Source organism: Carcharodon carcharias, chromosome 18, assembly GCF_017639515.1.
Source record: "Carcharodon carcharias isolate sCarCar2 chromosome 18, sCarCar2.pri, whole genome shotgun sequence".
NCBI lineage: Eukaryota > Metazoa > Chordata > Chondrichthyes > Lamniformes > Lamnidae > Carcharodon > Carcharodon carcharias.
The window spans coordinates 81,398,882-81,425,183 of NC_054484.1; the positions used below are offsets into that span (position 1 = coordinate 81,398,882).

The 26,302-nt window shown below is 43.0% G+C and overlaps 1 protein-coding gene across 1 annotated transcript in view; it reads right to left on the reverse strand.

Annotated features, from left to right (window-relative positions):
- Window positions 1-26,302, reverse strand: part of LOC121290467 (diacylglycerol kinase eta-like) — a 383,823-nt gene that overhangs the window by 198,287 nt on the left and 159,234 nt on the right. Inside the window, exons 3-4 of the mRNA XM_041210907.1 lie at window positions 16,321-16,425; window positions 5,673-5,805 (exon numbers count right to left, since the gene is read on the reverse strand). Coding sequence (XP_041066841.1) covers window positions 5,673-5,805; window positions 16,321-16,374 — 187 coding nt within the window. The 5' untranslated portion in view covers window positions 16,375-16,425. The remainder of the gene's footprint in view (window positions 1-5,672; window positions 5,806-16,320; window positions 16,426-26,302) is intronic.

Sequence of the window (26,302 nt, forward strand, 5' to 3'; positions counted from 1 at the left end):
CAAAAGATGTCACAGACAACAGAACAAAAGAACACATAGGTGTTGAAGTTGGTGATATATATCTAAACGAATATGCTAATTAAGAATGGATGGTAGGGCACTCAAGGTATACCTCTAGTGGGGGTGGGGGGAGCATAAAAGATTTAAAAATATTTAAAAATAATAGAAATAGGTGGGAAAAAGAAAAATCTATATAATTTATTGGAAAAAAACAAAAGGAAGGGGGAAGAAACAGAAAGGGGGTGGGGATGGAGGAGGGAGTTCAGGACCTAAAGTTGTTGAATTCAATATTCAGTCCGGAAGGCTGTAAAGTGCCTAGTCGGAAGATGAGGTGTTGTTCCTCCGGTTTGCGTTGGGCTTCACTGGAACAATGCGGCAAGCCAAGGACAGACATGTGCGCAAGAGAGCAGGGTGGAGTGTTGAAATGGCAAGCGACAGGGAGGTTTGGGTCATTCTTTAAAAAAAAAAATCATTCATAAAAGATGAAGAGTTGATCCAGTTGCAGAGTATAGAAGATGAAGAGTTGATCCAGTTGCAGGGTACAGAAGATGAAGAGTTGATCCAGTTGCAGTCCTTAAAATGATTAAAGGATTAGATAGTACAGTGAGAAATAAACTATTTCCTCTAGTGGGAGAATCCTGAACAACGTACGCAACCTTAAAATTGGAGTTCGGCTAGTTAGTGGTGATGGCAGGAAGCATATCTTCACACAGAGAGTAGTGTAAATATCTGAGGCCAGGGGTCAATTGGAAATTTGGAAAGAAATTAAACTGCTGTATTTTTGGTAAACAAGGATATTAAGGGTTATGGAACCAATGGACAGCAATTGGAATTAAAATACAGCTCAGATATGATCCAACTGAATGGTGGAACAGGCTTGAGGGCTGAAAGGGATGCCTCTAGACTTGTGTTCCTACAGTCCTAACAAGAATTACATTTCAGAAATAAAAAACAGAAAATGCTGGAAATACTCAGCAGGTCAGGCAGCACCTTGTGGAGAGAGAAAAACAAAGTTAATGTTTCAGCTCAATGACCTTCCATCAGAATTGGGAAAAGTTTGAGATGTAATGGATTTTGAGTAAGGGGATTTAATAAGCCATTGGAAGCTCAGGCTCACGCTTGCGAACTGAACAGAGATGTTCCGCAAAGCGGTCAACAAATCTGAGTTCAGCTCCCCAGTATAAAGCAGAGCACATTGTGTGCAGTGAATACATGATATTAAACTGAAAGTAGTACCAGTCAATCACTGCTTCACCTAGAAGACGTGTTTGTGGCCTTGGATGGTGAGGAGGGAGGAGGTAAAAGGGCAGGTGTTACACTTCCCAGTTCTGATGAAAGGTCATCAACATGAAACATTAACTCTGCTTCTCTCTCCTCAGATGTTGCCAGACCTGCTGAGTATTTCCAGCATTTCTGATTTCCATTATCCGCAGTATTCCCTTTTTTGATTACATTTCAGAATTCTGGTTTCAGATAAATTGTGCCATGACAACCATGTGAGACTAGAAATGACTAAAAATATCATGGAAAGGACAAAGATTTTGATTTCCAGAATTAAAACATACACCAAGTTAGAATGTTTAAACATAAATTATAACATTCTAAATTGCAAGTGTCTTTGTGGTGATACAAATCTAATGTGTGAGACAAGAACATCGCCAGCTGGAAGTTCCCCTCCAAGCCACTCACCATCCTGAATTGGAAATATAATCACCGTTCCTTCACTGCCACTGGGTCAAAATCCTGGAACTTCCTAACAGCTCTGTGGATGTATCTACACGACAGGGGCTGTAGCAGCTCAAGAAGGAGCTCACCACCACCTTCTCCAAAGAGGCAATCAGAGATGGGCACTAAACCTGGCCTAACCAGTGTATTTTTTAGGAACTGATGCATCCAATGAGATCTGTCCAAGTGTATTCAAAGTGTTGAGTCAGGGCTTTATCAGCTCAGCAGTAACTCTCCATTAGCACATCATATGCATTAAGATTTAAAAATAATTGTTCTCAACTAATGCTATGAATTCTCATATGAACATATGAAATAGGACCAGAAGTAGGCCATTCGGCCTCTTGAGCTTGCTCTGCCATTCAGTAAGATCATGGTTAACCTGTTTCTATTTCGAATTCCACATTCCCATCTAGCCCCGATGACGTTTGATTCTCTTGCTTAACAACCTTGCCTAATAGGAACCTATCTACCTCCGCCTTATTCAATAACTCCGCTGCCTTCTGAGGCAGAGTTTCAAAGTCGCACAACCCTCAGAAAATATTTCTCCTAATATCTGTCCTAAAAGGGCGACCCCTAATTTTAAAACAGTGCCCTCTAGTTCTGGACTCACCCACAAGGGGAAACATCCTTTCCACATCCACCTTGTCGAGAGCATTCAGAATCTTGTATACTTCAATCAAGTCACTCCTCACTCTTCTAAACTCCAGTGGAAACAAGCCCAGTCTGTCCATCCTTTCCTCATAAGACAACCTGCTCATTCCAGGTGTCAATCTAGTAAACCTCCTCTGAACTGCCTCGAATGCATTTACATCCTTCCTTAAATAAGGAGACCAATACTGCACACAGTATTCGAGATGTGGTCTCACCAATGCCCTTTATAACTGAAGCATAGCATCCTTATTTTTATGTTCAATTCCTCTCGTAACAAAGGATAGCCTTGTTAATTGCTTGCTATACCTGTGTACTAACTTTTCGTGATTCATGTACCAGGGCACCCAGATCCCTTCATACCTCAGATCTGCAACCTCTCTCCATTTAAATAATAAGCTGCTTTTTTATTCTTCCTGCCAAAGTGAACAACTTCACATTTTCCCATATTATAATCCAACTGCCAAATTTTCACCCACTCACTCAACCTATCCATACAACCTCTATGTCCCCTTCACAATATACTTTCCTACCTATCTTTGTGTCATCTGCATCTGTAAAAAAACTTACTGTTTGTAATTGTAAATTGTAAAAAATCTTACTTTCACTGCAAATGTTGTCATATCTGTCAGCCAGGAATTAGACATTTTGACATTTAATTATCTCCTTTCAATCCTCTTTCCACATAATTCAATAAAATGGTCAAATTCCTGTCACACAGTCTTGTCACTGTGTATAGAGAGCTGACTATGCAACACATGTCCTCCATAATAATGTTGTAGTTGATTGGGTTGGTTCGGATTTAGACTCTGGTTTTGAAAGCAAATTGAATTCTTTAATATGATTGAAGCTAAAAAGAAACAGCTCCATCCGAGTGTGATGGGCCTGCCTGAGCAAACATCTGCCCACATGCAGCATATGTTACATTAGGAGGTAGCCCAATACCGAGCCTTTCGTGGGATAGATTGTATATGTCTCAAGCACAGCATACAAACATTTGTATATTTGGCATCCAGGATTACACTAGTTTTAAGATTCTTACTAACTTGTAGAGCAGGGCTTTAAAGAATAGAAATAGCTTGCTTTTATTCAGCACCTTTTACATGCTCAAGATGTCCAAAGCACTTTACAGCCAATTAATTACTTCTGAAGTATGGTCACTGTTATAAGGCAAGAAAATAATGTACACACAACCAGGTCCCACTAACAGAATGAAACCAGATGTGATGGTTTTGGTTTAGGGGTAAATATTAGGCAAGACAATGGAAGAGCTCCCCCACTCTTGGAAGAGTGCCGTAGAACTTTGAACATTCACCTGAGAGGTCAGCTGGTGTCAGCTGTGGCTCAGTGCGTTGCATTCTTGCCTCTAATTCAGAAGGTTAAGGGTTCAAGTCTCACTCCAGTGATGAAATGTAGACTGACACTGCGCAGTCAGAGGGATTGCCTTTCAGATGAGACCTTAAAACAAGGCCCTGTCTGCCTTCTCAGATGGATGACAAAGAACAGAAGGGCTCTGGCCAACATTCACCCCTCAATCAACATCATGAAAACAGGTGATCCAGTCTAGTTGCAGAATCTCCTACATTAGAAGAAAATTATTGATTGTAAAGTGCTTTGGGATCCTGGGGCTGTACATGTCTGTTGTGGGAGGGGAGTTGCCAGAGGTTTTTGTGCATTTGTGTCACGGAGCTTCAAAAGACCAGCATGCACTGTGGGTTAAGGAGGCAGGATGTAAGTGAAGTATTGTACATTTGGAGTGTTGCAAGGGCACAGTTTTGTTTTTGGGCAACGCATTTGGACCTCTTCGGTCTTGATGACACTGTGCACAACGGACACCTGAACCCGCCATTGTCCTTCACCACCCTCCAGCTCCCATTCCCTGCCCTCCCCCACATGCCTCCAGGTCAACAGATTTGCCAGCATAACCCCTACAACCACCACCTGATGTGTCCCTTATTTTCTTCCCCTCACAGAATAGGTCACCTTGGACAACATTTCAGACAGTGCAGCACTCCCTCTGTACAGCACCGGAGTGTCAATCTAATCCTTGTGCTCATGATTCTGGAATGGTGCCCGAAGTTACAATCTTCTCACTCAGAAGGAAGAGACCTAAAACTGAGTCAAAACTGACCCTAACTCATGAAAGAACCAGGGTTACTCTGGAAGAATGAATTCTATGTCCTCTGTCGAGTGAAATAATTTACAAGCAAACTATACACCCAAGTCACTCCAGGCAGCACATGTAGTCTGCATCCAATGATTCAGGAATTACACATGATCCCTTGCAATAAACAGCTGTCCGAGCCTTGAAAAATGCAATACAACTGAATTCTGCTGACAGTGTCTGAGTATTACAGATCCTATACCACTTGTCAAAGAATGACACGAACACCAGAAAAGACATTCTCATGGAGCATCAGGGTGTACCCGAACCATTTGACCTTGTGGGTCATATAGTACATGCTATGTAGCTTCAAGGGCCACATATATATAAAAGTTTAAACCATGAGGGCATGAATTCCCATATACATCAGATTACCAGCACTAATATAATATGATCTCCATTTTACGAAAAGGACATAGAGGCAAATAGAGAAGATGCAACACTGATTTATAAGGATGATATCAGCGCCAAGAGGTTGTAATCATCACGAGAAAGAGAGTAGGCCAGGGCTTTTTCCTTCACAAAGGAAAAGCTAACAAAAGTCTTTAAAATTACGAAGCGGTTTAATAGCGTCAATGTAGAAAAGATGTTTTCACTTAAGGGCAATCGAAAATAAGATTAATAAAACTAATAAATCTAATAAGGAATTGAGGAGAAACTTCTTTACCCAGAGATTGGTGAAAATGTAGAACTCACTACCACAGCGAGTGTCCGAGATGAGCACACAGTTACATTTAAGGGGAAGTTAGCTAAGCCCAAGGGAGAAAGGAAGAAGCGTGTGCTGATAGGGTGTGATGGAGCAGAATGCTAGGAGTCTCGTGTGGTGCAGCGACACAGATATACACCTAATGGGCTGAATGGTCTGTTTCCATTCTGTAAATTAGTAACAGATCATGGAGTTCTGATTTAGGCTTTATCCACAAATAAAGCAACAGCCCAACAACAATCCAAGCCAGAACATTGAAAGAGGCCAAAGCAGTTAATCAGTTAAATGATTAGCTTGAGTTGGCCTAGGCTCTGGCTTGAATTAGTCGGGCACAGATTGGACACTTCCAAGCTAGAGTAATTAACCATCAGTAATAAGCTGCTGTAGTACATTTCACTGAAGTCCTGTTGGGTGCGAGCTCTTTACCTTCACAGGAGAGTCCGTGAGAGGTGACACCAGAAAGACTTTCTCGGCAGACGTTGCAGAATGTAGGTCGGGCGTGGGAGCAGGCGTACCAGTTATGCATCCCTGAGAAATGCTCCACGTTAAACTGTGCGGTCTGGCAAAGGAGAAAGCAGGTCTGTTTACCAGCGCAAAGTTCACAAAGCGTACAAAATGCCAAAACTTTCCCTATATTTATGAAAACATTTGTGAAAAGGTACTTATTCAATTTAGCTCTTTTAGTTCATTTGTTTTCTGACCATGGTGACTCTTTGTCCTTCCATCTTTGTAAACCAACAGTCAATAAAAGCCCACGCGTTCCAAATGGACCAACATTATATTACTACCTCTTCCTACAAAGAGGTAAAAACTTCACCTCACAAGGTTAAAAATTTCAGCTTTACATACTGCTGCAGAGTTTTCTGCTAATGGGAGCATCCACAAGGAATATGAGAATGTAAGAGATAAGAACAGGGGTGGGTGATACAGCCTCTCATGCTTGTTTCGCCATTCAATAAGATGAAAGATGAACATCTATATCAAATCCACTTTTCTACCCTATCCTTGTTTCCTTTGATTCACTTTGTGCCCAAAAATCTATCAATCTCAGTCTTGAATATACTCAACGACTGACCACCTAAAGCTCTCTGAAGTGGAGAATTCAAAAGATTCCCAACCCTCCAAGTAAAGAAATGTCTCCTCAAGCTCAGTTCTAAATGGCCAACCCTGAGATTACAGCCACTAGTTTTAGACCAGGCTTGTCCAACACATGGCCCGTGGGCCGGATTGTGGCTCCGGAAGCCATTCTATGTGGCCACTCCTGCCACTGTTCAAAATGCCGGTCAGAGAGGTAAGTGAAGTTGAAGGTCCTGCAAGGGGCTGCTCCTCCAATCACAAGCTGTTCCTCTCACACATTTGCTGCACTCGTGAGCCTATCAGCAACAAATGTGGTAAATAAGCACGCTGTGATTGGAGGAGCTCCAAACACCAGTAGCACTGAGCGTGATGGGGAAGAGAGAGAGAGAAAGAGAGAGAAAGCAAGCGAGCGTGAGAGCTAGCGAGAGTGCTGGCAAGTGAGTGTGCGCGCGGGCAAGCGAGAGACACTGCTAGGGCCAGGGTGAGGGAGCAGAATCTTTCCATTCTTTTCATTCTATGTGGCCACTGGTGCCACTGTTCAAAATGCCCATCAGATAGGTAAAGATTCTGCATGGGGCTGCTTCTCGAATCACAGGCTCTTCCTCTCCCACATTTGCCGCACTAGTGAGCCTATCAGCAGCAAATGTAGGAGAAAAACATGCTGTGATTGGAGGAGCTGCAAACACCAGTAGCACTGAGTATGTTGGGAAAGTGAGAGAGCAAGCGAGCGAGTGAGTGTGAGAGACTACCGGGGCTGGGGTGAGGAAGGAGAAGCTACAGTGGCTGGGTGTTGAGACACTGCTGAGCCCAGGCTTAGGGATGGGGAAAGAGGCTGGCTGGTGAGTTAGTGTGCGCGGGAGCAAGTCAGCGTGTGCGGGAGCGAGTCAGCGCATGCGTACATGTGTTTCTGGCTCACTCCCAGTCTCAGAATTCTCACATCCTCATCCCCACAGACCAACAGATATTCACACCCACTCACACAATGGGTGACGGTGAGTGAATGAGCACCCTGAGACTAAAAAAAGTGTCCAACTCATTCCTAATGGATCAATTTATTGCTTTGACATTACTTTATTTTTGTTCAGCAAGTTCTTCCTTTTCTTTATGGGTATCTCTCCAAAATTTGCTCGTTGGCCCCTTGAGTGAGAAAAAAAAATGGAAATGTGTCCCCATACAAAAAGGTTGGACAAGCCTGTTCTAGATTCTTCAGTCAAGGGAAGCAGCCCCTCAACATCTACCCTGTCTGTTTCAAAGAGATCACATCTCATTCTTCTAAATTCTACAGAATATAGGTCCATTCTACGCAGTAGGATTATATGGGATATATGACACAGAAAAAGCCACATAGAATCACAGAATGTTGCAGCACAGAAGGAGGCCATTCAGCCCATCATGTCTGTGCCAGGTCTCCGTAGATGCAATTTACCTCGTAACACACCCCCACCTTCCCCCCGTAGCCCTGCACATTCTTCCTCTTCCTCTTATTGCACAATCCAATTCCCTCTTATATGTCTCTGCTGGACCCAATCAGTCCATGCCGGTCTTTATGGTCCACTGGAACCTCCTCCCGTCTTCCTCATCTAAATCTCATCACTCACTATCCATTCCCTTCTCCTTCATATGCTTGTCTTGATACCCCTTAAATACATCGATCCCTGTAATAGCAGTCCCACATTCTCACCCCTCTCTGGGTAAAGAAGTTTCTTCTGAATTGACTATTGGATTTCTTGGTGGCTATCCTATATTGCTGGCCTCTAGTTATACACTTTCCCACAAGGGAACATTCCCTTTATCACTCTAGCAAAGCCTTTCATAATTTTCAAGACCTCTATTAGGCCTCTCCTCAGTCTTTTTTTAAGAGCAAAGACACCCAACTCTGTCAATCCTTTCCTGACACACATACAGACACATTTCTGGTATCATCCTAGTAAATCTCTGCACCCTCCCCAACGCCCCAATATCCTTTATATAATATGGCGACCATATAATATGGTGACTGCATGTGGTACTCTAAGTGTGGTCTGATCAGGGTTTGAAACAGTTTTGGAGAGCCTTTTCAATTCCCTCTCTCTACAGATAAAGCCTAGAGCTTGGTTTGTTTTTGATAGCCTTGCTATGGCACAATTTTTAGTGATTGATCTATTTGTACTCCAAGATCCCTTTGTTCATATAGCCCACGGATACTTGCACCTTCCAAGTAATGAGTGACCTCCTTACTTTTCCTACCAAAAAGTACTAACTCACATTTATCTGTGTGGATATTTACCAATTATTTGCCCATTCTGCAAGCTAGGAATGCCCTCCTTAGTATTGACCATGCCAACCTCCCCAATCCAATCTGCAAGTTTAGAAATTGTATTTTTCGTTCCAAAGTCCAAACCGTTAATGTAAGTTCTAAACAGTAGTGGTCCCAGCGCTGATCCTTGTAGAACACCACTTCCCACCTTCTGCCACCCTGAATAACTACTCTTTATTCTCACTGTCTGCTTTTTGTCTTGAAGCCAGCTAGCAATCCATTCTGCTTCTTGTCCCCAGACTCCACATTCTCTCATCTTATTCATTAGTCTATTATGGCGCACTTTATCAAAGGCCTTTGAAAATCCAGATAAATTACATCTACTACATTACCACTGTCTACTCTCTCGTTACCTCCTCAAAAAAATTAATAAAATTGGTCAAGCAAGATTTTCCCTTCTGAAATCCAGATTAGCTATTCATTATAATATTTCTCATTTCTAGATGTTCTTCTAATCTTTCCTTTAGTAAGGATTCCATCATTTTCCTACCAATGATGTTAGGCTGACTGGTCTATCATTCCCTGGACATGTTCTGTCCTCTTCTTAATTATAGGAATTACATTAGCTATCCGCCAGGCCTCTGACACTACACCTTCTAATGAATTATTAAACATATATAGTCATATCTCGGTTATCTCTTCCCTAGGTTCTTTAAAAATAGGTAGATGCAATCCATCTGGACCAGAACTTCTATCCTCTTTGTGTTTTCGTTACTTTATTCAATACACCCCCTTTTCTCATTTCAGCTGTACGTTTTCTCATTACTAACTTGTCATTCAATGTCATGTCTACCCGTTTCATCTCCCTGGTAATTACCAAAGCAAAATAATTATCTAACATTGCTGCCATCTCTCTATTGTTAACTGGTATTATCCTTTAATGGTCTTATTCCCATCACAGATTCTTTTTTCTGATTGATGTGCCTGTAAAATATTTTACCAATTTGTTTTATTTTTCTTGATAATTTAATTTCATGGTTTCTCTTCTCTTTTCTAATAGTTATTTTTGAGCTTTCACCTAACCCCTTTGTGTGCTCTCTTATGATGCATTCCTCTGCTGTTTATATACTTAATGTGTCTGCTGCTAAGAAGTACCCTTGTCTTATCCAGATGCTTAACAACCATCTGTATACTGCTGCAGGCTTAAGGCTAGGGACGTCCAGATACATTAGTCCTGCCCTGTCACCTCTTTTTTTGAAAGCCCTGTGGCAACAGACAAGAGAGGAAGAAAAAAGGGAGAGCAACCAATAGCAAGAGTCAGCACATGGAGTCTTTGAACATGGGGAGGCCATTGCACCGGCTTAAACCCATAGCCGGGATGATCCAGGGCGTTTAATGAGTCAGCTTCCAGCCTTCATTCATCATTGCAGCTGTTGAGAATTAGGAATTCTTCTTCTGCCTGATCCACTGCTAGAGGATCGAGATTACTCTTGGATCGTGTTTGATCCGGGGACTCCCCCCAGGGTGTTTTCATGGGTGACCCTGTCAGGAGCACTTGTCTCCAGAAGACATAGCCCTGGGGATCACTGGCCCAAACAGGCCCCTCCACCATGACAAGGTAAATGATCTGCAGAGAGGCAAAGGATACTGTGGCTGAGCAGTCCTTTTTAGGATCGCCTCTGTTCATCCCACATGGTGAAGGTGCTAGAAAAGATGCCTTAAACAGAGGCTGTCTTACCTCTTCCTGGCTGGTCAACCGTATCCAACAAGATCAGTCTTCTGCGATCTAAAAAACAAGAACTATAAAAATCCCAGAAGGGGTTGCCTTTGCGACCTGGAATGTTCACGCCCCCATGGACAGTGAGGACAATCTGCGCCCCCAAAGACGAACTGCCATCATCCCATGGAAACTTGCAAACTTCAAAGATCAACCACGCTGCCCTCTGCGAAACAAGGTGTTCAGGGGAAGGTATGGTGAAGGAGGTGGGCAGTGGTTACAGCTTGCATTATGGAGAAGCGCATCCATGGAGTTGGCTTTGCCATCTGGAACAAACTTGTCAACTGGCTGCTGGGGAATCCGACAAGACTAAGCCAATGACTGATGGTCCTCTGGCTTTGCCTCTCGCATGGACATGTTGTAACTGTGATTAGTGCATACACCCAAACTCCGGACTCTAAGGATACCACCAGGGAACTATTCTACATGGAGCTAGACAATGCCTTGCACGGTATCCCAAAAGATGACAAAGTCATCTTACTCGGAGATTTCAATGCTAGAGTTGGATGTGATTACTTGATCTGGAGGAGAGGATCAGGAAAGGTGGTGGTAGGACATGCAAATTCCAACTTACTTTTGAGTAAATGCACTGAGCATAAGCTTCAAATTACCAACACCATGTTCCACCAAGACTACAAGTACAAGACCACCTGGCAGCACCCCTGTTCCCAACAATGACATCTAATAGATCACATCATCATCTGCACCCAAGACCAAAGAGACATCCACATCACAAGAGCAATGCACGGCCCCAACAACTGCTGGATCGACCATGATGAACAGATTTCAATACAGGCAGGTGAAGACTGCCCATCGCAGAAACACAATCTCCCTCCAGGATAAGACTACATGCGAGGCCTTCCGGCAAGCCTTCCAAACCAAGCTCATCGCTCTTCACAAAACCAGTGCATCTGATTTTGCCATCAAGAATGGCCTCTTGACTGGCATCATTTCAGCCTATGCTGAAACACTGGGCTTCACCAGTCTCTGCCACCAGGACTAGTTAGATGACAATGACACCGCATTGAAAACGTGCTAAATCAGGAGACAGCTGCCTTCTGCCAATGGCAAAGTGACCCAGAAACAGCTGAATAAAAGCCTCCTATCAACAGTCAAGTCTGAAGCCCAGAGAGTGATCCAAGAGACTAAAAACAGTTGGTGGCAAGAGACCCTGACGAGCTTGACTTCAGAAGCTTCTATCAGGCCACAAAAGCCATCTACAGTCCATGCCCATCGGGCCCCACACTGCTCCTAGCTGCTGACAGACAGCAACTCCATTAGGGCCAGATGGAGAGGGCACTTTGAGGCTCTTCTCAACAACGACTCTTGGACACTGCTCTTGACTTTGTGCACCAGCACCCATTGGACCAGTTCCTCACCAAACCTTTGTCCCTGGTGGCAATTTGCCAAGCCATTGCACAAACCAAAAACAAGGCAGCTGACCCAGACGATGTCCCTACTGAAGTATACAAACTTGGCGTGAAATTGTGCAAAGCCTATACTTACTTTTCTGACAAATCTGAAGTGAAGCTCCCATGAGACCTAAGCGATGTTAAGATTGACTCAATCTTCAAGAAGGGAAACAGCCGAATGTGACAACTACTGAGGCATGGCTTAAAGTATACTCTCCAATGCAGGCAAGATCCTCGCCGGAGTACTACTGGATCGCCTACTTCCACTTGCAGAGGTTGATGCTGGTAACCCAATGTGGTTTCAGAGCATTGCGAGGCATGATGGATTCGATCTTCACCATTCAGCAGGTCCAAGAGAAAGCCGCAAGCAAAACCAAACTCTATGTGGCCTTCATTGATCTGATTCAGTCAACTGGAAAGCTATCTGGAAGATCCTGGGCTATATCGGCTGTCCATGGAAATACGTCGAGGTTGTGCAGCTTTTTGGGGCTGGTCAAATGTCACAGGGTGGCCTGTAGAAACATTTCAAAGATATCCTGAAATCCTACTTGAAGACTGGCTTTGGCCTCAACAGCTGGGAAGAGAGTGCACTGGATGGCCCATGATGGTGAGCCCTGCTTCACCAAGCCATAGCTGGTTTTAAAGTAAGGTGGATGATGAAGGTCAAACATACAAGAGCAAGAAGCAAGCACAAGAAAGTGTGCAACCCCTCATTGACCACAGACCCACTAACTGACTGCCGATGTGGAATATTTGCCCAATGTCGTTTGCTTTTATCTTCACTTTTCTGCCTCTTTACTATGCATTGACTTCACCCCTATCTTTTTCTCTCCCTCTTTCTTTCCCTCTCTACTATAGCACAACATGGCAAGCATTCTCCTTGCTTTGAGGGACTGGCATCATGATGATGATGATGATGATCACACACAGAATCACAGTGCAGAAGAGGCCCATCAGCCCATCGAGTCTGCACCGACACGTGAGAAACACATGATGATGATGATGTTGATGATGATGATGGATTGAATGTATGCCTCTTTCCTAACTATTCATCAATGGAATCCCACTAGATTGCTCTTTCCTCTTAGTGGAAAATGTTTTCCCAGCACTCTGTTGAACACAATTTGAAATGTTTCCCATTGTTCTTCTACATTGCTGTTTGCCAATGTAGTTGCTCATTTTATTCTTCCAAGTTCTATTCTGAACCCTGCAAAATCAATTTTTCTCCAATCTATTAACTTGAGTTTTCATCATACATATGTCCTTCTCTATTATCATCTTAAAGCATATTATATTATGGTCACTATTGCTGAGGTGTTCTCCCTGCTTTTAATTTTCTTATTTGCTCTGGTCCATTCCCCATGACAGACCCAATAGTGACTCTTCCCTTGTTGGATTTCTTACATATTGGGTCAGAAAGGAGTCCTGTACACATCGTAGGAACATCTTTCCTTTTAATCCCTTTATCTGCTTCTGACAATTAATTAATTTCAGTGCAGTCGAAGTCCCCCATGATTATTTTTTTAACTTAATTCTCTAATTTGTCTACATACTTCTTCCTCTGCCTCCCCTGCACTATGGGATGTTCTGCAGTTGATAGCAGTTAGTGTGATTGATCCTTTACTATCTTTTATCTCTGTCCAAATAGATTCTATTTTTATCTTACTGACAGTAGAAAAAAGGGACGCAGCTGTCATTATTATCCTGAATAAATACACAGATACTCCCCCTTCCCTTTTGCCAAATGTATGTTATACCCTACAATGTTTAATTCACAGTCCTGATTTTTCTGTAGCCATATCTAAATTATCCCACTATCTCTGGTCCCTAACAGTGCATGTTTACCTCCAGCAGCATGTGCATTGCTGTACAGTCATTTTAACAGGATTTCCTCTCACTTTATGTGAACCATCTTTCTAGACTCCTGTTCCATAACTTATTCATTCCCTTGCCAGCAATGTCCTCCCTTACTTTATTTTTCTACATAGGAAACACTCATATCCCAGGAATCAATCTGGTGAATCTTGGTTTCACTGCCTCTAAGTATATGCTTCCTTCGGAAAGGGGACCAAAACTGCACACAGTACTCCAAAGCCCTATATAATTGCAGCAAGATTTCTTTGCTCTTGGACTCCAATGCCCATTCAACTACCAAACGGCTTGCTGTACCTCCTGTGATTCATGTTCCTCCGACTACCAACTACCAACTTTTCACAGTCTCTCACCATTTTAAATATTTGGCTTTTCCATTCTTCCTACCAAAATAAATAATTTCACCTCTATACTACACTCCATCTGCCAGCTTTTTGTACATTCAATTAATCAGCCTCCATTCCCTTCGCAGCCACTTTGCCTTCTCCTCACAGCTTACTTTCCTACCCAGCTTTGAATCGGCAGCAGGCAATGCTAGATCCCTTCAATGAAGTCATCACTATAGATTGTAAATAGCTGAGCTCAAGCACTGATCTTTATGCCACTCCACACTCTGCCACCCCAAAAATGATCACTTTATTTCTACTCTCCATGCAATTATATTACTCCCAATCCCATGAATGCTAATCTGATGTAACAACCTCCTGTGTGGAGTCCTCAAGTCTTCTGAAAATCTAAATGTTCGATACTACAAGCACCTGCAAGTTCCCCTGCCAGTCATTCACCATCCTGACTTGGAAATATATCGCTGTTCCTTCACAGTTGCTGGGTCAAAATCCTGGAGCTCCCTTCCTAACAGCACTGTGGGTATACCTACACCACATGGACTGCAGCGGTTCAAGACGGCAGCTCATCAGCATCTTCTCAAGGGCAACTAGGGATGGGCAATAAATGCTGACCTTGTTGGTGATGCTCACATCCCATGAAATTTAAAAAATTGGTTCCCCTTTACCTACCCTGTTAATTACACCCTCAAAATACTCCAAAAGCTTTGTCAAATAGTACTTTTCCTTTCATAAAACCATGTTGTCTGTTAACCATCTTGCAATTTTCCATGTACCTTATTACTACATCCTCAATAATAGATTCTAGGGAATTCCAGATGCAGAGGTGAGTGCATCTGACTCACAGCTCATGTAGCCCAACCTCTGTGCCTGAATTCCCTATCTGTGCGCCTGGTCGGTGGAACTCTGTGTCAGAGTGCAAAAATTGTACAATTTTCCTTGGTGGGGGTGATGTTTTGTGCTTCATTGTATAAGAAAGAGGTTTCCAGTCAGCTACACCTTGTGTAATTAGGTTGTTCAGCCCATTGTTAAAGCAGTGGGGATTGGACAAGAAATTATGATCAATCAGGTCTTATAATTGTGAACTCCCATTTGATTTCAGCTGATACATTTATTCATCGTTGTGAGATTGATTCATTTGTTACAAGATTTATAATGCAAAGAAAACACAGGAATGATGAAAAAATCTCTGACTGAAGATCTGATAGCCTTTCAAATGAATTCATTGAGAACTCAATCATGTAACTGTTACTTGCACAACACTCATTAAACTGGACTCCAGGAACAGGCTTTAAGGGGTCACTAGTCACTGGCAGCAAAATTTTACATTGCACTCCTGCCCAGAAGCTGCTGGGTACCACCTCTATCAACACCAGTTGTCCTTCATCCCTTACTTAGGAATACTGGAATAACTAGAGGTATGTCAGCCCCTTGAGCCTGCTCTACCATTCAATAAGATCTTAGTTGACCTGTACCTTAACTCCATCCACCCACCTAGATTCCATGGGATTTATGAAATTCTAGCATTACTTCCACCGCTTCGTATTGCAGCACATTTTTAAATATTGGGTTAAATTCACCAAATCTCCAGAAAAGCAGGTCTGAAAATGGGAAAAAGGTCAGCATGTCTGATTCACGGCACTCCCAATTTTCCAAGTCACATGAATCAGAGAATAGGATGTGAATGTCTTCCAACCGCTCTCTTATTGAGCAAGTCTCCAAGCCAATTCAGTTACCCAACCGCGTGCAACCGATTAACATTTTTTAAAATTCATTCATGGGATGTGGGCGTCACTAGCTATGCCAGCATTTCTTGCCCATCCCTAATTGCCCTTGTTCAGGGGCATTAAGAGTCAATCACAATACTGAGGATCTGAAGTCACATGTAGACCAGACCAGGTAAAGGCAGCAGATTTCCTTCCCTAAAAGGACATTAGTAAGCCAGATGGGTTTTTACAACAGTCGGCAATGGTTTCATCATTAGGCTGTTAATTCCAGATTTTTTTATTGAATTCAAATTCCATCATCTGCCATGGTAGGATTCGAACCCGGATCCCCAGAGCATTACCCTGGGTCTCTGGGTTACTAGTCCAACGACAATACAACTATGTCATCACTTCCCAGCTTTTCTAAAGGCAACTTCAGGAATCAAGACAGCAGAATTCCAGTGTCTCAGATCCACAACAGCAAAAAAACTCAATCTCAGTTAGTAGCTGGGAGATGTTTGATGATTGCCCACAAGCGTACTGACCTACAATGCCTTCTATGTTGTGTGGTGTGAAGCTCTCGATTTGCACTCATTATGGGAGAAAACATCACAGAATGTATTAACAGCACACAGTAGACAGAAGCTTACCTCATAGTGCTCTCTACTCTGGACAGATTTTAATGAAGAAATCCAGTCCTCCATTTCCTTTCTGTTCTCAGCACAAAGAATCAGTCTTCGGAATGGTGTAATGACCTGAAACACAATCCGCCAATCAGTAAACCAACAGTATAAAAATAAAAACATGTTTGAAAGATAAACAATTCTTACAGGTTATTCAAAACATATAGCTGCACAGTGCTTTGAAGGGAGCAGTATTATGTAAATCTAAATTCTTTGTTCTTTTTGGGAAGGCAGTCTTCCCTACGTCTGCTGCAGTAAGACTGGGAATGTAGATGGAACAGGCAATGCCACTGACATCTGAGAAAATGCAAGCACTGCCTGATAAACAGTACACCAACCCAGCCAGTACAGCACTGCTTGTTTTGCAATAAAAACAGAAAGTGCTGGGGAAACTCAGTTGGTCTGGCAGCATCTGTGGAGAGGGAAACAGAGTTAACATCGAGTCCAACACGACTCTTCTTGGAAACTCTGGGGAGTTTTCCTAGATGCTGCCAGACCGGCTGAGTTTTTCCAGCACTTTGTTTTTCAGGTCTCCAGCATCGGCACTGTTTTGCTTTTATTTTACTGATTTCTTTGCTGATTTGTTTATTAATTTTCAACAAAACATCACTTTGAAATGTGCAGAGAGCATCCCAAGGCATCATGGGTTATACGAGTCAGGGGTACAACAAAGGATAAGGGGCCATGAGACTGACACTTACTTGACCCAAATAGAGTTTGGGTCACTAATACTCAGCTTTCTCGCAGGAATGGAAACTATCTCCATGCCAGAAATCTAGCTAGAGCCATCAATTCCAAAAGTCAACTCCCTTATTGGGTGAAACCTCTCAGTAAGCTGCAGAGAATATTTTCTCTTTAGTTTATTCTGATTTTATTTTCAAGAAGGAGTTATATTCAGTCTCACGATTTATTCCCATTAAAATACTTCTGTTACATTTTCGAAGAAAAGCATAATTCTATTAAATGCACCAAATTATCTCTGTCATGGTTGCTCATAACGAGGCAGATTATAAGTCCTTTATAACAAAGGATTTACGAGCAATGTGCATGGGGAAGGTGTTACAGGATGCAAGTGTGATGCTAATAGGGGGTACATGCAATATGCTAGACTTTTAATTGATTACTAGCAGGTCACCCGTGACATTGGTCTATGGTCTAACTCACTGAGCAAAGTAAAGGGCATTATTTTAACTGATTCAAAATGTACTTGCTGAGAGTTAAAATTAGGCTCAAACGGTCTAATATGTGGCATCTGAAGAATGGCGGTTATACTGCGACAGGCAGCAAATGGGATGCATACAGGAGGTGCAGGAATATTAAGACTGTTGTGGTACTCATGGTGAGTTGAAGGTTTTTTTTTAAGGACATGGGTGTCACAAAGAAAGACTCCCATTTCTATTGCACATTTAACAATGTCCATAAATTCCACAGTGCTTTGCAGCTAATGAAGTGCTTTTGAAATACAGTCACAGTTTTAATGTAGGAAATGTGCGAGCCAATTTGCACACAGCAAAAACAGCAATGCAATAATGATCAGATCATCTGTTTTAGTGATGTTGGTTGAAAGATAAATATTAACCAGGAAGCTGGGTTATTGCCCCTGTTTTAGTTCGAAATCGTGCCATGTGATCTTTTATTTCCATCTGAGAGTGGACGGAATCTCAGTTTAAAGTCTCATCCAAAAGGCAACACCTCTGGCTGTGCAGCACACCCTCAGTACTGGAATAGAGAGTCAACCTGAATTCAATGCTCTAGTCTCTGGGATGGGACTTGAACCCACAGCTTTCTGATGAACCAGCAGGGGTGCTGCCCAATCCCACAGCTGATACCACATAGTACTAAAATAGGCACCGCTTTATCAGTAATGAGGGTGGCCTGAGACCCGAGAGCATCGTGAAGGGGACAGGATCAAAAGAATTTGTTTTAGTTTGGGGTTTCTTGGACCTGGAAGGCCAAAGAGAGGATGTCAGGATTGCATGAATTTTAGACAAGGAGGTCACAAAGGCAAGTGCAGGGATCACAGGCTTGGGAAGTATTGTAAGGTTCTGGGATCAGAGAGAACAGGGAATGCGGTCCAGTGGTTTGTGAGCACTGTAAGGAGCCCTAGAATCTTTGATGGGAGCAGGAATGTTCCAGGGCACAGCAGACCCAAGAATGGGCTTTTGGAGTAAAGTTGTGGGGGGGGGGCAGTGCTCAGGGCAGAGTCTGAAAGCAGCCCCTTTCATGCTGTCAGGTAGCTCTGACCATTTACCCCATGGTCAGCTAGCTCTCGTCTTTATATACATAGAACCATAGAACACTACAGCACAGAAAACAGGCCATTCGGCCCTTCAAGTCTGTGCCGAAATATTATTCTGCTAGTCCCATTGACCTGCACCTAGTCCATAACCCTCCAGACCTCTCCCATCCATGTATCTAGCCAATTTATTCTTAAAACTCAAGAGTGAGCCTGTATTTACCACGTCAGATGGTAGCTCATTCCACACTCTCACCAGTCTCTGAGTGAAGAAGTTCCCCCTAATGTTCCCCCTAAATCTTTCGCCTTTCACCCTAAAGCCATGTCCTCTCGTGTTTATCTCTCCTAATCTAAGTGGAAAGAGCCTACTTGCATTTACTCTGTCTATACCCCTCATAATTTTGTAAACTTCTATCAAATCTCCCCTCATTCTTCTACGCTCCAAGGAATAAAGTCCTAACCTGTTTAATCTTTCCCTGTAACTCAACTCCTGAAGACCCAGCAACATCCTAGTAAATCTTCTCTGCACTCTCTCAATCTTACTGATATCCTTCCTGTAGTTAGGCGACCAGAACTGCACACAATACTCCAAAGTTGGCCTCACCAATGTCTTATACAACCTCACCATAACTTCCCAACTCCTATACTCAATACTTTGATTTATGAAGGCCAGTATGCCAAAAGCTTTCTTTACAACTCTGTCTACCTGCAACGCCACTTTCAGGGAATTATGTGTCTGAACTCCCAGATCCCTTTGTTCCTCCGCACTTCTCAGCGCCTTACCATTTACTGTGTATGTCCTACCTTGGTTTGTCCTTCCAAAATGCAACACCTCAAACTTTTCCGCATTAAATTCCATCTGCCATTTTCTGGCCCATTTTTCCAGTTGGTCCAGATCCCACTGCAAGCTTTGAAAGCCTTCCTCGCTGTTCACAACGCCTCCAATCTTAGTGTTATCAGCAAACTTGCTGATCCAATTTACCACATTATCATCCAGATCATTGATATAGACAACAAACAACAATGGTCCCAGCACAGATCCCTGAGGCACACCACTAGTCACAGACCTCCAGTCTGAGAAGCAATCATCCACTACCACTCTCTGTCTTCTCCCACACAGTCAATTTTGAATCCAGTTTACAACCTCTCCATGGATACCAAGTGTCTGAACCTTCATTGTTAGGTTTATTATAGACCTCCAGGTAGTCAGCAGGAAATTAAGGAGCAAATATGTGCACAATTTGCGGAGGTGTGTAAAAACAATAATAGGGTAATTATATGAGGTGATTTCAACTTTCCCAACATTAATTGGGATAGACATAGTGTTAAGGGCTTAGATGGAGTAGATTTCTTGAAATGTGTACAGGAGAACTTTTTAGGTCAATATGTAGAGGGTCCAACAAGGGACGGCGCAGTGCTGGACCTAATTCTGGGGAATGAAGCCAGACAAGTGGCTGAGATGGTGGTGGTAGAGCACTTTAGTGATAGTGATCACAACAGTACAATTTAAGCTTGTTAGGGACAAGGAAACAGAAAAGTTGCAAAATGTTTTGGATTGGGGACAGCCGATTTTAGTAAAATAAGGCAGGGTCTGGCCAAGGTAGACTGGGAACAGCTACTTGTGGGCAAATCTACAGAAGAGCAGTGGGGGGCGTTCAAAAAGGAAATGAGGAGTGTATAGGCTCAATATGTTCCCTCTAGAGTGATTGGAAGGAGTAACAAGCCCAGAGAACCATGGATGGCCAGAGATATTCAGTATACGATGAGAAGGTACAAGGAGAGCAAATCAGTGGAGGCATTAGGATAGCAAAGAGGAGATATGAGAAAGCTCTGGCTGATAAAAGTAGGGAAAATCCCAAGATATTCCGTAAGTATATCAATGGGAAGAGGATAATCAGGGAAAGAGTGGAGCCCATTAGGGACCAAGGGGGCAACCTATGAGCCAGAGGACATCAGTAGAGTGCTGAACAAATACTTCACATCCATGTTCACCCAAGAGAATGAGGAAGAAGGTATCGAACTCAGGGAGAGAGACTGTGAGGTTCTTAAGCAAATTGATATAGGGAGTGACAAGGTATTGGAGGTGTTGGCAGGTTTAAAAGTGGACACATCTCCAGGTCCAGATGATTTGTGTCCCAGACTGCTGAGGGAGGAAAGGGAGGAGATCACAGGGGCTCTGACCCAAATTTTTAATTCCTCTCTGGCCACGGGGGAAGTGACAGAGGACTGGAGAATAGCTAATGTAGTTCCGCTATTTAAGAAGGGTTGTCAAGATAAGCCAGGGAACTACAGGCCAGTGAGTCTCACATCAGTGATAGGGAAACTACTGGAGAAAATTCTGAAGGAGAGAATCTTTCTCCACTTGGAGAGGCAAGGTTTGATCAGGCATAGTCAGCATGGCCTTGTCAGAGGGAGGTCATGCCTAACAAATTTGATTGAATTTTTTGAGGTGACCAGGTGTGTAGATGAGGGTAGTGCAGTTGATGTAGTTTATATAGATTTCAGCAAAGCCTTTGACAAGGTCCCACATGGGAGACTTATAAAGAAGGCAAATGCACAATGGGATACAGGGTAATTTGATAAGGTAGATTCAAAATTGGTTTAGTTGTAGGAGACAGAGGGTGATCACAGAAGGATGCTTTAGTGACTGGAAGCCAGTGTCCAGTGGCGTACCACAGGGATCTGTGCTGGGTCCCCTATTATTCGTCATTTATATAAACGACATTAGATGGCTATATGGGGGGGGAGGATTAGTAAGTTTGCAGATGACACAAAGATTGGCCGGGTGATTAACAGTGTGGTTGAGTGTTTTGGGCTACAGGGAGATATAAACAGGATGGTCAAATGGGCAGATAAGTGGCAAACGGAATTTAACCCTGAAAAGTGTGAGGTGATACACTTTGGAAGCATTCAATGAACGGCACGACACTAGGAAGTTCTGAGGAACAAAGGGACCTTGGCCTGTGTGTCTATTGATCTCTGAAGGCGGAGGGGCATGTCAGTAGGGTGGTGAAAAAGACATGTGGGACACTTGACTTTATCAATCGAGGCATAGATTACAAAAGTAGGGAGGTCATGTTGGAGCTGTATAGAACCTTGGTGAGGCCACAGCTGGAGTACTGTGTGCAGTTCAGGTCACCACATTGCAGGAAGGATGTGATTGCACTGGAGGGAGTGCAGAGGAGATTCACCAGGATGTTGCCTGGGATGAAACATTTAAGTTATGAAGAGAGGCTGGATAGACTTGGCTTGTTTTCATTGGAGTAGAGAAGACTGAGGGGCGACTTGATCGAAGCATACAAGATTATGAGGGGGCAATTACAGGGTGGATAGGGAGCAGCTGTTCCCCTTAGTTGAAGGGTCAGTCACGAGGGGACACAAGTTCAAGGTGAGGGGCAGGAGGTTTAGGGGGGATGTGAGGAAAAACATTTTTACCCAGAGGGTGGAGATAGTCTGGAATGCACTGCCTGGAAGGGTGGTGGAGGCGGGTTGCCTCACATCCTTTAAAAAGTACCTGGATGAGCACTTGGCACGTGACAACATTCAAGGCTATGGGCCAAGTGCTGGTAAATGGACTAGGTAGGTAGGTCAGGTGTTTCTCTTGTGTCGGTGCAGACTTGATGGGCCGAAGGGCCTCTTCTGCATTGTGTGATTCTGTGATTCCTGCCATAAAGCATTTGAACGTGAAGAGCAAAGATTCATCTGCACTTCTGGCATGTGCCAGGAATGGAAAATGCCCCTTTTGAGTTTGCCAAATCATGCATTCTTTAACAAACATACATTGTCATAAACTAAAATGTACCTCAAACTGCTCAAAAGTTAATTGTTTACACCATTTCCAATGCTTTATATGCAAATATATTCAAGCCTAAAGAATAGATGAAGTGGAGAGATTTTGAATTGACTTTTCTTCAGCAGTAAAAATTTTTTATAAATTACTTTCTAATCAACTAGGAAAGCACAATAACAGCAATTGAACAAAGAACAAAGAAATGTACAGCACAGGAACAGGCACTTCGGCCCTCCAAGTCTGCACCAATCATATTGCCTGTCAAACTAAAACATTTTTCACTTCCGGGGTCCGTATCCTTCTATTCCCATCCTATTCATGTATTTGTCAAGCTGCCTCTTAAACACCACTATTGTACCTGCTTCCACCACTGGCAGCGAATTCCAGACACTCACTACCCTCTGCGTAAAAAACTTGCCCCGCACATCTCCTCTAAAGTTTTCTCCTCTCACCTTAAATCTATGTACCCTAGTAATTGACTCTTCCACCCTGGGAAAAAGCTTCTGCCTATCTACTCTGTCCATGTCACTCATAATTTTGTAAACTTCTATCAAATCGCCCCTCAATCTCCGTTGCTCTAGTGAGAATAATCCGAATTTCTCCAACCTCTCCTCATAGCCAATAACCTCCAGACCAGGCAGCATCCTGGTAAACCTCCTCTGCACCCTTCCCAATGCCTCCATATCCTTCTGGTAATGTGGCAATCAGAATTGCATGCAATATTCCAAGTGTGGCCTAACCAAGGTTCTATACAACTGCAGCATGACTTCCCAGCTTTTATATTCAATACCCCTGCTGATGAAGGCAAGCAAGCCATATGCCTTCCTGACAACCTTATCCACCTGCGTTGCCACTTTCAGTGACCTCTGGACCTGTACACCCAGATCCCTCTGCCCATCAATGCACTTAAGGGTTATGCCATTTCCTGTATAATTCCTACCTGTATTAGACCTTCCAAAATGCATTACCTCGCATTTGTCCATATTAAACTCCATCTGCCATTTCTCCGCCCAAGCCTCCAACCGATCTATATCCCGTTGTATCCTTTGACAGTCCTCTTCACTATCTGCAACTCCTCCAACCTTAGTGTCATCTGCAAATTTACTAATTAGCCCCGTTACATTTTCCTCCAAATCATTTACGTATACTACAAACAGCAAAGGTCCCAGCACTGATCCCTACAGAACACCACTAGTCACAGCTCTCCATTCAGAAAAGCACCCTTCCACTGCTACCCTCTGTCTTCTATGACCAAGCCAATTCTGTATCCATCTTGCCAGCTCACCTCTGATCCTGTGCAACTTTACCTTCTGTACCAGTCTGCCGTGAGGGACCTTGTCAAAGGCCTTACTGAAATCCATGTAGATAACATCCACTGCCCTTCCATCGTCGATCATCTTTGTCACTTCCTCGAAGAACTTGATCAAGTTAGTGAGACACGACCTCCCCTTCACAAAATCATGCCGCCTCTCACTAATACGCCCATTTGCTTCCAAATGGTAGTAAATCCTGTCACGAAGAACCTTCTCCAATAATTTCCCTACCACTGACATAAGGCTCACCGGCCTGTAATTTCCTGGATTATCCCTGCTACCCTTCTTAAACAATGGAACAACATTGGCCATTCTCCAGTCCTCTGGGACCTCACCCGTAGCCAGTGAGGATACAAAGATTTCTGTCAAGGCCCCAGCAATCTCCTCCCTTGCCTCCCTCAGTGCTCTGGGGCAGATCCCATCTGGCCCTGGGGCCTTATCCACCTTAATATTCTTCAAGATGCCTAACACCTCTTTTTTGATCTCAACATGATCCAGGCTATCTACACACTCTTCCCTAGACAAATCGACCGCTATGTCCTTCTCTTTGGTGAATGCTGATGAGAAGTACTCATTTAGTATCTCTCCCATTTCTTCTGGCTCCACACACAGATTCCCACCTCTGTCCCTGAGTGGGCCTACCATTTCCCTGGCTACCCTCTTGCTTTTTACATATGTATAAAAGGTATTGCTGTTCATAGCATCTGTATCTCAAACATTGTTTGTATGTGAGTAATTTATCATAGAAATGCACAATTATACAATTATACAAGTTATTATACTTGTATAAATATCACCTGACTGAGAATTCAATTCTGAGTTTATTTCAAAATCTTTTTGGGGGAAAAAAAGCAAATCTTGAAATTCCCCAGGTTTAGGGAACACAAAATTTCCAGCCTTCAACTCTCAAACTACAACGTGCACATTGGAAAATTTCCCAAACAGCAAATGCTCAGGATACACCGATGTGATTAAACCCTTCAGAAGGTAAAAGTGCAAACACAGGCTTTGATGCAAGGTGAAGTTTTGAAGTAAACATTTTAATGAAGATAAAGACAGTTCAATGGGTAAAGTTAAATAGTGACTAACACCACCTTGGGTTATATCAGTAGCAACACAGAAGCTTGGAGGAATACTGTTAATACAGTTCCTTCCAAGGCAGTATTCTTTTCTGTTCACGCTAGTGAAAGCCTTGCAAAGTTATCCATAAAAATATAAAAGAATATAAGTAGCAGTAGCTGTAGAGCATACCAGTCCCTTGGTCCTACTCCTACATTTAATCTGATCTTGGTTGATCTTCTGCAACCTCGACCATCTAGAAGGACAAGGACAGCAGATAGATGGGAACACCATCTGCAAGTTCCCCTCCAAGGCACTCACCATCCTGACTTGAAAATATATCGCTGTTCCTTCACTGTCACTGGGCCAAAATCCTGGAACTCCCTTCCTAACAGCACTGTGGGAGTGCCTACACCACATGGACTGCAAAGGTTCTCGAAGGCATCTCACCACCACCTTCTCAAGGGCAATTAGGGATGGGCAATAAATGCTGGCCTAGCCAGTGACACCCACATCTCGTGAAAAAAGTTATCATCGAAGGCGGCGCATGGATGAGAAATAGGAGGGGGGTCACCAGATTTAATGGCGCTTGACTATTGAACAGGAGGGGAAACCATTGCAGGTGAATCTCTGGCTGTGATGAGATAGATGAGAATGGAACCTGGTGAATGCAGTCCATGGGCGATGGTGGACAGATGTTGGGGTAGGATGATGAGGTCAACAATATCAAAGGCAACAGACAGGTGGAGAAGGAAGGATTGTTGACCACAGTCACGCTTCATGTTGTCCACAAGCTTAGGTGTTCCATTTCTTATAGCTTCATTGAGGTCATTAATAATTATTCGGAATAACAGGGACAGATTCCTGGAAGGAACTGATCCCTGTTGTTGATAATAATTATTAATGGTCTTGATGAAGTTATTATAAGTAGAATGCAGTTCAGCGAATGTTGCCTAAGGAGAACTGTGACAACAAGTATCCAAAAGCATTTCCTCCTGATTAACCAATTAAGTATTTAACTTGCAACTCTCTCTTGGATCCAATGAGCTTTTGCTTCAAATCTCCCGTGGGGCACTTTACCAAATATGTGCGACAATCGAGCTATTGATATTGATATTTAACAGCTGTTTGTTAGGAATGCAGGTTAAGTTTGTTTGGCATATCTTGACCTGTATAAAGCCACATTATTCTCCATTTATGCCACTCAATTGCTGTCATTAACATGTGCTCTAGTATTTTTTCCACCACATATCAATCTAACAGGACTGCTGGGACCTCTTCTAGATCTTTAATCTCAATGTTCCCTAGGAAGCAGCTACATTCTCTATTTGTTTCTGCTTCTCAGTCCAAGATTCCAAATTTACTCTGTCTCTCTATCTGTACCTAATCTATATACTTCCAAGCATAACTTCCACTCATGTTAGAAATAAATAAACCTCATTTGCACAAAAAGGGAATTGTGAATGCAACCCCTCCCCAAGGAAATTTCTTCCATTTGGGCCCATCTTGAACAACACCATCTCAAGGGGAAGAAAAAGAACCAACTTGCGT